The 15,035-nt window shown below is 37.6% G+C and overlaps 1 protein-coding gene across 1 annotated transcript in view; it reads left to right on the top strand.

Moving 5' to 3' along the window:
* The first annotated feature begins 5,691 nt into the window (after positions 1–5,691).
* The window catches only part of LOC134671939 (transcription factor HNF-4 homolog), a 30,411-nt gene continuing 21,067 nt past the window's right edge, over positions 5,692–15,035 (top strand). Inside the window, exon 1 of the mRNA XM_063529811.1 lies at positions 5,692–5,875. Within this exon, the coding sequence (XP_063385881.1) occupies positions 5,770–5,875 (106 nt within the window). The 5' untranslated portion in view covers positions 5,692–5,769. The remainder of the gene's footprint in view (positions 5,876–15,035) is intronic.

Below are 15,035 nucleotides of genomic sequence, written 5' to 3'. Positions count from 1 at the left end.
ATCCCTCGGGATTAGGTAGAAGAATATTTTAATTATTCGTTATATCACTATCACCACAAACAGAGTTAATAAAATTAGGTACTTATTCAAATGTCATAGGGAATCACTAAATTTATTTAATGACTGTAAGCCATATACTTGGTTATAGGTTATAGTTATAGCTATAAAATGCATTTAACCCTTTTATATGCTTTACTAACGAGAACGCAAGTCACTGTACATACATAAATAAACCTTACTTAAAAGTGTGAAGGTTAGGTACTATGAGAGCTTAAGCCACAACACTCATTGTTCACTGCGCTGTGGCACTAGTTATGACGCTTTGTGGTGTTCTTGTGTAGAATTGCCACAGAACTTTATCAATAATATTTGCAGAGTCATTCTAATTAAATTCATGTTTAGCTATCATAACCTTAATTTTACTCAATAATTTGTATATATGTAGTAAGAGTAGTTTCTTAGTGGTTTACTTTATCTGGTGCCTACTGGTAGACATAAGCCTTAAAACTTTATTGGTTCTGACCGCTAAAGTGGCTTAATTTCTGTAAACTATTCATAGACATTGCTTAATTCTGAATATTCAGTTTTCTCTATTCAGTGTGTAAATTATAAGGAATCAGATACTTAATTCGAAACCCTAGCTCATCGCATAGGTGCTTTTAACCGAAATACAAATTTATGTGCTTATTTCGTGATTTTACATTATTTGCTGTGGGAAACCAGGGGGTTCCCGACCATTTGCCGGGCGCCTGTGGCCCCAAAGCCAACAGCGCAGAGGCCCTTTAAGAGGGACCTATTTTATCCAATGCTAGAATCAACACTTTGTCGAATCTATTAGATATTTAGGTATACTTATCCTCCTTATGAACTAAGGATAATTGTTACTTGTTTATATTTCAATAATAGCAAGATTGTAAATTATTTTATATTCTGAAATATAATATTACTTAATTTGGGCCAGTGTACTTTTGTATACTATATCTCTGGCCTACTACCTACTATATAGGTTAGTCTAATAACATCCCGCCTCCTGGGAGGCAATATACAGAGTTCTTGGATATATATTCACGATATCGCTAAGTGTGTGGATCTAGTTTTCCGACACTTGACTGCATGAAATTATTGTGTACATTTTTTACAGGTCTCGAGCAAGAAGGGTACCTATATATAGGTTGAGGTCCTTAACTTGTGGATTTGGTAATAGGAGCAAGACACAGACGGGGTGTAAATTAATTGATCCTCCATGTTTCAAGAGATTCATGTGCATTGATGCCTTCAAGTTACACTGTACAGACAGACTATATAACTCTTTTGCAGAGTTTTGCCAACATATTATAATAAATGACTGCATTTGTTTGGGTGTACTTGTTCCGCGACAAAAACATATTTATATATATTACAATGTATTTTTTGAAAAGTACTCGCCTTTCAAAATAGCTTCGCCTTTTCGCAAGGCTTGCTGCTGTTTCACATTGTGCAAAGCAAACAGTATCGCAATGCTATAATTTTGTATAAATTGAGAACTAGAGGGTCATGCCCTAGACGTGACCGCCCAGAAGTTATACTAGAATCGTTCGTGCAAACCATTAAGTCACTGTTTATTAAAAACCTTATGACTGGGTACATTACATTTCACGGTGGGTACATTTGTTAAACGTATAGTATCAAACTATGACGAATAATGTTAAGTGAATTAAGTGATAACAATATTTGGTCCGTGCATAGAAGCACGTGCCTTTGAGATTAGTGCATGGGTAGTTTAAAATAAACTTAATCTGTGCCAAGGAGCACTTACGATCAAGGTGGTTCGAATCCTCAAGGTTCACAAGGCAGACATAAGGGTGTAAAATAAATCATTCATAAACGCCCCGTTAGGTCAGTTTTGTACATTTTTATTTCCAACATGCTTGTGCAGCACATGACAATTCTCCTATACCATGCCAGTCAGGGATATAATAATTAAATAGGTACCTAACCTTGGTTATGTCGTGTACCTATATAGGTAGGTACTCGTAAAAATGTTAACTGAAAGATTAGTGCTCTCGAGGCAAATATAATTTATATTAATTTCTAGTCTGTCATAGCAGGCATAGACTTCAAAGGTTTTTAGATATTCATAGGGCCGCTAAACGGAACCCTTTGTACACCTTGAGCAGGCGGTTTGTGCTCTTGTAATTTTATTTTCACACCATCAGTGATATTAAACATAGCTTATTTCAGAATTGAACCGTAAGCTATGTTGTGTCGTGAGCGTAAGTGAGCCTGATTTAATTAGAGTCCACAGATTATCTGGACCTTGGAGGGTTGACCACACCTTATTCTAAATATCAATATTCTGTCTGGGCTTATGGTCGAATTTAGGTGACTAAATCTCTTAGTATTATCTATGCCACCAACGTTATGAGGCTTAGCGTCTCTAGACCACAATTTTATATTAGGGTGCAAAGATTTTTTCATCTTTAAAATAAAAATGAGTCGAGATAGGCCTGGAATCTTAGGTTATTTCATATCTATTATATTATAATTTTAGAAATGTTAATTATTCCAATTTTGAGTTTAGCCAATAGGGTGTCCGGGACCCTTAAAATAGATTGGTAAACAAAAATGAAACCTCGAATAACGAAGCCTATTTCGACTGATTTTTACCCAGAACATTATTTTGTTAGAACCCTTTTCACTTGTCCTTTGTCCAGAAGGAGGTATTTACATATTCATCTTTGTTATATTTTTATGATTGTGGCCTACTCGCTCGCCTGTGTTATGACCATATCATTTCATTTCTGACATGCCTTGCGCAGGCTTATATAGGTTGTAATATCATCATCAGTAACTTGACATCAGTTTGTGAATGAATCAAAGATTCTTTGGCACACCTTACGCAGGTGGAAACATGGCAGCCTTGCGCAGGCTTAAATAGGTACACAACATATTGGTATCATCACAAATAACTTGACGTTAGTTTGTGACTGAATAAAAGATTCTCTTAGGCACACCTTACGCAGGTGGAACCATAGTCCATAACAGACATAGCTTAAGAATATCATTCAAATGAAGTTTATGTTTATGGGTAATATTCCCTTAGTTGCGAGTTCTTCGCTCGACAAGGGGAAAGGATTTACTTTAATAGGCACTTTTAGAAAGTGTCATTCACGGTGACGAGATTTGCCATGACTAAACTTTAACTCTACAGTTAGCGAATATAATTTGAAATTATGAAGCAAACCATGCGTCTTCGTCAATGAATCAATCTAAACATTCCCATATTGTTAATGCCCTTTCAAGTCACAGGCTTCCGATTTTATTTAAAACGTTTACAAGTGTAGGTACTATTTATGTAGGTAGGTAGGTAGGCTTAAAGAACCGTCTTGTATGTACCTATAGTTACATATAGAATGAATAATCAAGTTATTCAAATCCAAAATAATACAAGCACATATAGCAACTACATGCAAGAGTTCTTTTAAGCTGTTAGTACCTACCTGTTATTTATTTAAAGAGATACCTATCTACCTACATTTTAACCATTTTTTTTTTTTTTCAAAATCTAAGATCTAGTTGGAGAGATGTAAATTGATAAGGAGTGAAATACTTAAGGATTTCCATGTCATTCTTGCGCAGAGCCATGCTAATATATCTCTTTATCTAGTCAGACTTAAGTTTACGTACTGCCGAAGTACTCACTTTCCACAAAAATAAATGCAATTCTTGCGATGTAGGTTTGTTCGTTACCTTGTGTCCCTCAGAGCGGAAATAGAAGCCCCGCGAAGCGGGGCTTCGTCGACTCCTAAGCGGGTACACGTTATTTATCAGCAAGTTTATTACCAAAAATGCAATATTATATTTAACCCGGAACGGGATAAACCGACAAGTTGCTGATAGATACTTGGACAGATAAACCCTACACGTCTATAAGCTTCTACCTTAATACGTAGGTTCTACGTAACACGTATTAACTATCCGATCCTTTCGTATTCGAAAACACAAATCACTTGAAAACTGAAGGGTATGCCTCCACACATCACCATTTAAGTGTTATACCTAATTTCAACAGTTATTATAGACACACAAAGATTTAAAGTAATAAGTAATAAGACTCTGAAGAGACTTAATGTAGGTATAATATTAATTAAATTCTAATGGTGACAAGTGCACGCTTTACCAGCTCGATGTGTTTTCTACCATTATGTGTTTTAGTATTTTCATTAGCATAGCCACGGTGCGCGCAGGCAGCCTTTGAAAACTTACACATTACTATTCCGGATCGTTTTTATTTGCTAGATAGTTTAACGGACACTAAATTTAATTATTTATTTCGAACGGCAAAAGCCGTTAGAAACTGTTTTTCAATATAGTCAGCTAAACTGGGGTACAATTCAAAAACTCACCAGCAGTTTAGCTTCACGACCTTCCAGATGGAAAAACAGCAAGCCAATGAGTTGGAAATTTGTTTTTGCGACAACCGCCAAAAAGCAAACTGCTGTGTGGTGGGAGTGTGGGAGAGAGAGGGACGTATATGCTAGAAAAGGACAATACGACCGACAACAGGGTTGCCATTCTCAATATTATTATTAGGTTCCGAATAGCGGTACAGTTGTTTAATTTCTAATTAGGCAGGTAGGTATGTAATAACAATAACTAATCTGCTTAGAAATAAACACGCAACGCTAGCGCCCATCTGCGCGGAATGATCAGGCTAATTGCAGTCAACTGCCCCTAGGTAGGTACTGAGGTAAATAATACCTACTAGCTACTGACTGGCTTCTAACAATGCAACTCATCGCATGCTGAATACAGCTTAATTAATAAATAAGGGGAGTCAATTTTCTTTTTCACACGTGCTACTGCTAAATAGGTACCTACACATTAACGTAATCAACAATGGAGATTACATTGCCAATGCCAACTTATTTTCATTTAATGTTATTTCTTTAATTAAGGGAGCTAGCTGTGAAACAATAGGTAATACACAGTGCAACTGGAAAAAAGGCGGCGCACGTGTGGCCGTAGGGTAAGTGATGGATTTCTGCTTTTTAATTTAATTTTAATCTGATTTTAATGGATAGGAGGCCTAATTAGGATAGTAGGTTCTATGCGCCTATTGAGGCCAACACTTTTATTTTATGTTTTATAGAAAAAATTTAAGAAATAAATCGAGTAATACATTAAAAAAAACCGGACAAGTGCGAGTCGGACCGCATACCGAGGGTTTCATAATTTTGTGTACCTATTTGTTGTTATAGCGGCAACAGAAAAACATCATCACTGAAAATTTCATCTATCATGTTTAATGAGATACAGCCTGGTGACAGACAGACGGACAGTGGAGTCTTACCCCCTTATTCATAAACGTTTACTAAAGTTGACAAGCCGATAATAATCGTTTGTCCCTTTCCGACGTATTGGTATGGTGGAAAGGGACAAACGATTATTATCGGCTTGTTAACTTTAGTAAACGTTTATGAATAAGGGGGTTAGTATTTATTTGGGTACGGTACTCTAAAAACGAAAGACTTTCTTATTGCAGAGCCATCTATGTTTTAGTTTAAAACATCTACAATTTAGTACACCATAACCTAATAAGTTTGTCTACTCACCGCTAGATGTCACTAATGAAAGGGCTTACATTTTTTTATTATGGCAACCCAGTAGAATCATTCATTCTTTCATTCATTATATTTTGACATATGTACTATGACATACTTCCGGATGTCAAATTGGCAGCTCCTGTCAATTATTTACATATTTGTTGAAATACTTGTTACCAAATAAATGTTTAATTGTGTGGAAAATAACAATTACTTGGGTGCTAAAGAAGTCAGGAGTAACGGCCCAGGAAAAAAGACTATTAATGAAAACATGGGACTCTGCGATGAAGGTATTTATGCACATTCTTTAATAATCGTCATCATGGTACCGTGATGAGGTAAACAAGATAATTATCCGAGACATTTACGTATATATTTTTCGTAATTTTACAGTACCTCTGTGGCTATTTAACTAGAATTAACTCCAGAGTTTATTTACTGTGACAGTGCGACAAAATGTTGGTTTGTTTGACAAAGTGACAAATGTTTTCAGTTTGTTTAGTTAAAGGTGTTTGGTTTAACACTTATCCTTCCATGCAATCTGATCACGGAACTAATGTACGAGAACAGGTTTGACCTCTAAACTTGTTTACACAATGTTTATGCTGGAGATATTATGAATAGAAGGGTTATCTACCAGTGTACATTTAGGTCAATGGAATGATTTAACAAGCTCTTATTGACAGTTTATGAAGCCAGCACTACGTTAAAAACCTTATTATGGTGATATTATTATACAAGTTATCAGAAAACACTAATGAACTGTTGTGGTCTGTATGTGTGTGTGTGCAGTACAGTTTTAATGCCTTATTTATTATCTAACTATAAAGTTACTGCAACTGTATTCGCTACGGCATTTTAGCTCTCTATTTCATACCAGAAATGTTGCAATTACACAATAGGGGTCATCCATTAGTCACTTCACATGTTTGGGGGGAGGGAGGGTGTCAAGAAAATGTGACATGTTGTTACAAGGGGAGGGGGAAGTCACAAACTTTGCGATGTCACTTTAACTTATTTAAATTATTTTATTTGCTGTACAGTTAAATAACAAGTCTATGGAATGATAATTGTTTTTAATTTATTTAATTTTCTATCCTAAACAATAATGAGGTAGCTAAAAACCTAGAATGTAAAATAATTAATGGATGACCCCATATAAGAAAAATACTACATGATCAAACAATTTATAAAACATGTCTATACAGACAAACATGACAAAAGTATGAAGAAAACTGAAGTTATAATGGAATCATAATACTAGAGAAAATTACAGCAATGGAGGAAAATCATGAATATGTATGATATAGTAATCATACATAGGTATTCATGATTTTCATGCATAGAAGAATTCATATGAAGTTACAGAACTTAGATTCCACCTTGACCATAATTCTGTTTCAAGAATATTCATAGTGTATGCTTGGCGGATCAATTCCCTTGTGAATAGGTCTTGATCAGGGTCTATATAATCAGCATCTGATATAGGGTTGCTATAAATATGGGAATGTTGACTAGGACAATTTGAGTATTTTGAACCAGGCAATTGAGTAAAAGTACTTAAAATTAATTATATAAAATTAAACTAGTATAAATAAGGAGATATGGAAGTCCATTTATGTTTTTCATCATCTTCTCCCCATTGTTCCGACATTTTGCCAGGGCTCATAGGAGCCTGGGGTCTGCTTGACAACAAACCCAAGAATTATTTACGTAAACTATTTTTTAGAAGAACTATTTTTTACGTAAGCGACTGCTATCTGACCTTCCAACCCAGAGGGTAAACTAGGCCTTATTATTAGGCCATCAAATTATGTTTCTATGATTTCAAAATGAATACATAGTTCTATGTCTATGCCTAAACCAGGATATGTCCCGGTGCACAGGAACACTTCAACCATAGTCGAAACATTTCTATGGGTTGCAAGTGAGTGAAGGTAGAGGGTTACCACTTACTCTCACTATCACATTTATAGCCAAATGTGCCCGGAAAAATTGAAACTTACAAGGGCAGAATAATCTAACTAAATAATAATGCAGCTTTTGAACTAGGTACTGGAATCAATTCTTGTAAACAATCAACTTAATAACACATAATCTGACATCAAACAAACATCCTCTTGATATAACAGTCAGTTTATACCAATTGTTTATTACCCATTAACAACAATACAAAATAAAAACCCAAGACTCACTAACAGTTATTCATGGCCAATTCATAATGAATTAATGATTGTTTACTTTACTTTATCACAGTGTTTATTACACAGTTATGTATGTGCTTATACTCGGAATTAAACCCAAGGTTGTGTTTTTGGTTATAAGTATGTGCTTATACTCGGAATTGAACCTAGGTTATATTTTTGGTTACAAGCTTATCTTAGACAGATTCATTGCCTACTAGGCTAAAACGCCTTAATAAAGTACTAGGATAGACAGCATGTTAGTGTTCTTCTTCCTCGGTCCCTCATTGCTGAGGATCGCGTCCATGTATGCTCTGTCTCCACAGTGTGCGATCATAAGCAATAAGCGTGTTAGTGTAGTTTCGCATAAAAAGAAACCATAACGCTGTCAGCGCTTACGTCTATTGTTTATAAAGTTCTCATGCTACGACGCTCTGCTACGTTCAAGAACCAGAGTAGAGTCACAAGAGCCAAGCGCCTTAAGGTCCCTTTTTATACAGTACTACACATGTAGCGCACGTGTTTTGTAATGCAATGAATGGTTGCCACTGCAGTACTCTAAGAACACAATTAGTTCCAATTGTGCGTGCCTCCGCGCTCGGCAATTGGTCGCCCAGTTACATCGTTAAAGCTAGCGTGGACTGTACGGAGAGAACACTATGGAGAGGACGAGGACACATATCAATCAAAATTATTCTTGTTAATTAGCTTATGTTTAGTCCGTGGGATAGGGGGGCTCGGGGGCTCCACAAGGCGCTCAGCATACGCCTAAGGGAGGCCACAGGTGACCCTCGCGCAGGCGGCTTTCTCGCGCAAAGATTGGCCATAGCAATCCAGCGCGGGAACGCTGCCTGCGTGATGAGCACCCTACCAAGGGCGCAAAATTTTGGTAGGTATTTTTAAAGTCAGATGTTGGTCCCTTTGATACCGTATTCGTATATTACATCATACATATAATACTAATGGATCTGTAGACCTCGAGAACCCCCATGGCTCCACCAATTATATTTTTTTCCAAATTACGCGACGGATATATGCAAGGGCATGCCTAAGTTGAAACCGAGTTGCCGAACTGATTTAAAAACGCTACAGTATTTATACAAATAAAATCATTAACTTTCAGTACAGTCATACGCTCCGTGATTGTTACGCCATTTAGGGTTCTAGCCAAATTGGAAATTCCATAGAGTAAATATGGAACAACCAATTTAGCTAGGGCCCTAAATAGCCTAACAATCGCGGAGCGTAGTGGTACAAGAAACGCGTAATTTTTGACACTTGTTCAATAAACTGTCGCTGTTACGTACCGGATGCAGTAGGGTCAGGTACGGTGCTGCCAAATCCGGCGCTTATCAAATTTGCTATCGAGCCGTCTAGCCAGTTATCTAAATGGGTACCTAACTTAGAACCACCTAGCCTAACAATAAAAAGACATATGCGGGGCGAAATACTAAACGAATTGACGCTGCACGGCTTTGTAGTACTTAGATTTTTCAACCTTAGCATAAAACATAAAATATTCTTCTAGTTAAATAGGTACCGCATAATGTACGCGATTGTACAGCGCCATCTTTATCTATTTCAGCCTACAATATTTTGCAACATTCCGTTCGATTATTATTTCTTTATCTATGCTTACAACATAAGTTAGGACCAACTCCAGCTTGAGTGTGTCAAACAAAATAGATTTTTTCGAAGAATTAATTCCCAGCAGGCTGGAATTCGTTTTAATTTGGTATTAAATGCGTGTAATCCGAGTTTGCGCAATCCCAAAAATTGTGCGTTAAAAAAAAACTATACCTAGTTTTCATATCGGTTTGTTGTGCCTACATATGAGTTAGTCATTCAGTTGTTTTCATGCTCTGCAATGACGGCAGTGACTCATGTCGCGATTGACCCACGATCAGTGGTTCCGGGAAAAATGTGCGTTTATTTTAATTTATGCAAGCAAATTATAAATATTATAATGTATTGCTTATGGAATACTTGAATGATGACTGTCACAATAGGTACTCAGTTAAACAAAAAAACAGACTGAAATCTGCGCTTTTGTTCCATTATTTTAAAATATACCTAAGCGCTCTCGAACTGCTTTTTCCTCCGTATTGTGGTAGGTACGAGTATAACTGCCTCACCACGCTTAAAGCTATTTCAAGGGTATTTTTAATTAAGGCATTAAGTCCATCATTTGTACCTTTATGTATTGTGCAATAAAGATTAAAATAAAAGAAATAAATATAACATGTATTGCGCGAGAATACAGTGAACAATTTAATGAATTTCCCAGTAGCAAGCGTGAGTAGAGAAAATGAGAAATACCGGAAAATGCTGTTTAATTCAAACGGGACAGTAAAGTTACATCAGAAACTATAAGTGATATGGCTAAATTTGCTCTTAGTAATTACGAGGCCAGTTTTACAAACAAGAAAAACAGCCATTACTCATATTAAATTTGTGCACTATTAGGATGGCATAAGATCCAAAAATTACTTACGTCAAAAACGCGGTTAGGTTAGGTGGGTAAACAACTTAAACAATTAGTTAATGCGATCACCCAAAATTATTATAAGATTCAGTCTAATATCATAATTGCATTTTGTACCCAGTTAAATCGCTAAATCGTTTGTCCAGTTCCACGGTCCAAAGTCCGTGTTTCGTAGAACATTCATTTGCATCATGAACTAAGTTCAATCAACTGCAATATAGGTATTTATTATTTAAAAACTGCGCATCTATGGGGATTGTATATCATTCTACTAGATTTTACTTAATTCGATGCGAACAATTGCTGAATTAAGAAAGCAAAACACACTCGAAAAACTACTTCTTTTTCACCAGTTGAAAGGGGGTGCACGCGATCATTAGACTGCACCCTTCACTTCATCACTTCCCCTTATGGCTCCTCTTCACGTTGGGCCAACGCCAACGAGGGACGCATTTATGCGTTAGAGGGAGCAAGTGATATTGCTATTTCATTCTACCGCATGGCTGCGTCCCTCGTTGGCGTTGGCGTTGGCCCAACGTGAAGAGGAGCCTTTAGCTGAGCATTCCCGTACTGACTACTAACCCACATCTAAATGTCTTAATCAGTGACTAACAGATTAATATGTGCTCGCTATGTACAATTACAGGACTAGAGATAGATAACTTAAGGTTGCTTCTAATTAACTTCATCCCCTTTCTGTCCTTCTAAGTTTTTAAGAATTGCCAAAGAAGCAGATTTTTGTTTTTGTAAACCAAATTGCCCTAACCAGAACATGTTTTAGAAGTCAAAAAGTTGTCAAGTCTTGTGTAAATTGATTTTAATATTTGAAAGTATCTAAATTTAACTCATTTCGACAGGGTGATTTCGGGGTCGTGGAGCAAAAGAGCCAGACATCATACAGAATCCAAAGATGAGCATAATGATGTTGTTAATTATTGTTTATCACCAATAATGATGATTATTTTCCAGGTGACAAGTAGGAAAAATCATTTTTGCATACAATTTGGTGACCCTACTCAATGTGACGTCTTGTCGCTTTCCATACAGCTACAGCGTATGTCAAAAGTCATAGGGTGACCATAATTAGGTACTTAGTAACATTAATTTTACTTAAAAAATAAGAACAATTAAAGTAATCATCTTATAATCAAATACTACCATATGATAATGTGGATCATATACAGAGTCAGAAAAAGTGGTTATCCGACTCGAATCATGTTATTGTAAATTGTAAGTAAGTAATTACATATCAATAATTTAATCACTAATCATCTCTTTATCACATTAGCTAAACACCATATTATAAAATTAGTAAATAATCGATTAAAGGTTACAAAAGCGAGTTGTTTTTATTTACATTAATAACAATTGGCGATAGGTATATCAGTACACTCTGATTCTATAGTCCTTTTTTTTTTTATTGGGAGGAAAATCCGTTATGGATACCTCCGCACCGCAGGGACAGCGCGGAGGTTATGTCGGACTTTCACCGACTAAAAACCTCCCAGTAGTCCTTCTCAGCGCATTTCGGACGGCTCTGGGATCTCCAGTGAACGCGCCAGTGCCGTCCTAACGCTATGCCTCTTTGACGGTCCTCTCCTTTTTTTTTTTGGTCGCAGTCCCTAGCTGTGACCGTCTCCGACCCCGAGAACCCCCTTTTAATCGCCTTTTACGACAGGCAGGGGATACCGTAGCCGTATTCTTACGCCCGGGCTACAGGCCGCTGATTCTATCGTCCTGAAATAAAAATGCATGAAGTCGCTGTTTTCATCCTACTTATAAAGAAGGGATCGAGTATCGATGTAAGGTATCATTAGATTCTTCTTATTAATTTATATTATATGGTTATTAATTTATATTCTACAATTCGAGATTTATGTAGTTTCGATGACAAACAACAAATATATTTACACATTCAACCATTGACGTCATACCCACGCCGGCATGCCTAAGACGCGTGGAGTGGAGTGGATGTAGAAACACGAATAGGGTCACTAATAGGGCATGCTCCCGGGAATTCCCGAGATTGATTTTTCTCGAGAATTCCCGGGAACGGGCACTTTCAGCCAGTATCGGAACTGGAGACAAAATTCCCGGGAAAATATCGAAATTTCGGGAAATTTATAAATGTTATGTTATATCGATTTATGTCTAATTGCGAATTGGCTACAAGCCAAAATTATGTTGTACATACATATATATATATATTTTTCCTAAAACAATACTTTGTTCAACAGAGCAATGGTATATGAGTACGTTTTCTTCGACTGGTTACATTTGTAACAGATTAAGATCCAGTTTAAGTGACAGAGTTTAGATGCGATCAGTTATTTACCGTCAGTGTCATCTGTCCAGTCCACAAAAAAGGCTCGAAAAAGAGACGCGAAAGAGAGAAACTATCGAGGAGTCGCTTTACTCACTACAGGTTAGAAAGTTTTGTCCAACATAATGCTCAAGAGGCTGGAACCATATTCTGAAAGAATCCTTGGGGATTACCAATGTGGTTTTCGCAGAAACCGCAGCACGACAGACCAGATTTCCTTGCTCAAAGAGATTATGAAGAAGAAGTGGGAGTACGCCCAAAGCGTTCACTCTTTGTTTTTGGACTTCACTAAGGCCTATGACAGCATAGATAGGGACGCTCCGTGTGCCATTCTTGTAAATTTTAATATCCCTAGAAAACTAGTAGTACAGCAACAAAAGAGTGTAGGATGCGTGTCAGGGTAGGCGGTGAGCTGACCGAGGAATTCAAGGTGATGACCGGTCTAAAGCAGGGAGATGCCTTATCCCTCATGCTCTTCAACTTAGCCCTTGAACATGTTGTCCGAAAAGTGTTAACGTTGAACATAAGGCTGGAATTGAGCGGCAAGCACAAAGTTATAGGGTACGCGGACGACCTGGCTTTATTAGGGGAAAGTCGCGATGAAGTAGTACAGGCAGCCAGTGTCTTGAAGCGAGAGGCCCCTAGGATAGGTCACAGGATTAACCAGTCAAAAACTGAATACATGAAGCGCTACAAAAATACACGAGTTCAGCGCGGAAGTCTCCATGTGGGGGGTAGGAGGAGATCAATATTCGCATCTAAAACGCCATGCGATGCAGCGCAGCCCTCCATAAAGTGTTGATGTCCAGGCTTCTCAGCAGAAATACTAAGTTAAGGATATATAAGACCGTTATCCGACCAATCCTTATGTATGGGTGCGAGGCCTGAACACTAACACAAAAAGAGGAAAGTCAGCTCCTGGTAGCGGAAAAAAAGATCTTTCGCAAGATCCTGGGACCTATCAAAAGAGACAACGGCACGTGGAGGATACGGGAGAACCCCGAAATCGAGGAGTTGGTGGCTGGACCCAATATCATCGGCGAAACGAAATCCCACAAACTTCGCTGGTTCGGTCACATATTAAGAATAGGAGAGGATCGGGCTACCAAGAGGGCATACCTGGGAAGACCGACTGGTGGCCGCCCGGTAGGTCGGCCCAAGTACCACTGGGGAGACAGTGTGGAAGCAGATCTGCGTCAGCTTTAAGCCGATAATTGGCAGGAAACGGCGCAGGATCGGGAAAAGTGGCGTGCTTTCGTTTCGGAGGCCAAGACCCTCTTTGGGTTGCTGAGCCGTATTAGTTACTTAGTTAGTTGATTCTTAGAAAACGTCTGAATTTGAATATTGACATTATAGATAGGTATATTTTAGTTGAAATATCAACCGTTAAGTATGATTTAGTTTAAAAACTAATAGAAATATTAACTAATCATTTGGTTATAATAATTTCAATCACAATGTTAACTTTATTAATTTTCCCGAAATTTCCCGAATTCCCGGGAATTCTCGGAACTGGTCCTGACCCAATCCCGGGAAATTTGAAACCTTTCCCGAGACTGACATTGCATGCTCTAGTCACTATGCCGGTTAACTAATGCTGAATTCGTGCTCTCTGCTCAGGAACGAAGGATATTATGTACGAGCAAAAAGTGCGCGCCTGAAGAATTCATAATTATACTTACAGCAATGAATGACTTCGTAGACGCATTCAGAATATTGTTGTGGAATGATGGTTTGTTCATAATTTTCTGCAGTTCGTATGAGACAAGCCATGATTCGACGCCCGGTAAGTTGGAGACTTGAAAGTCGCACAGACAGAAGAATCGCTTGCCATCAGCACTTTGTTACCGAATTACCAAAAGTTAGACCGATTTCAGCGATTTAATTTGGTGACATGGACCTTATAGGTCACTAGTGGTACGATTTATGCAAAATAATGTTCCTTTATAATTGTGGTATCAGGTACAAAAGTGCAAACTTGAGCATATAAATTTACTTTCGCTTCTCCCATTGGCTGCATAAATCAATATAAATAAAGACCATTCTAAACCAAAACCTAAATAAATAAAGCCGAACGTGGTACCTATAATACCTATACAAGATTTTGCAGCAAGTAAAAATAAATATCACATTATATATATGTATTAACATTTTCTAAGGTATACTAAAATAGTTGTGCATATAATAAGAACAATAAGAACGGCAACAAATCGTGTCTTCGGTCTCATGTTGGTTATTTTTACTCGAGCCGAAGACGATTACCTAAACATACATTGATATCATTATCACCGAGGGGTTTTGTACTCCAAATTAGCCAATTACCTACTCGATGATCAAATTCTAGCAGTTGAAAATTATGGCAAGGCATGGTTATGTAGCATTTGCCTGTTTCGCATTAAAAATCAGGGCCGGATTTCCCCCTGGCTAGGCCCACAAGGCCCGGGCCTAGGGGCCCAGGC

This window comes from Cydia fagiglandana, chromosome 16, assembly GCF_963556715.1.
Source record: "Cydia fagiglandana chromosome 16, ilCydFagi1.1, whole genome shotgun sequence".
NCBI lineage: Eukaryota > Metazoa > Arthropoda > Insecta > Lepidoptera > Tortricidae > Cydia > Cydia fagiglandana.
Note: the sequence above shows the minus strand (reverse complement) of the source record. Positions and strands in the feature narration are given on the sequence as shown.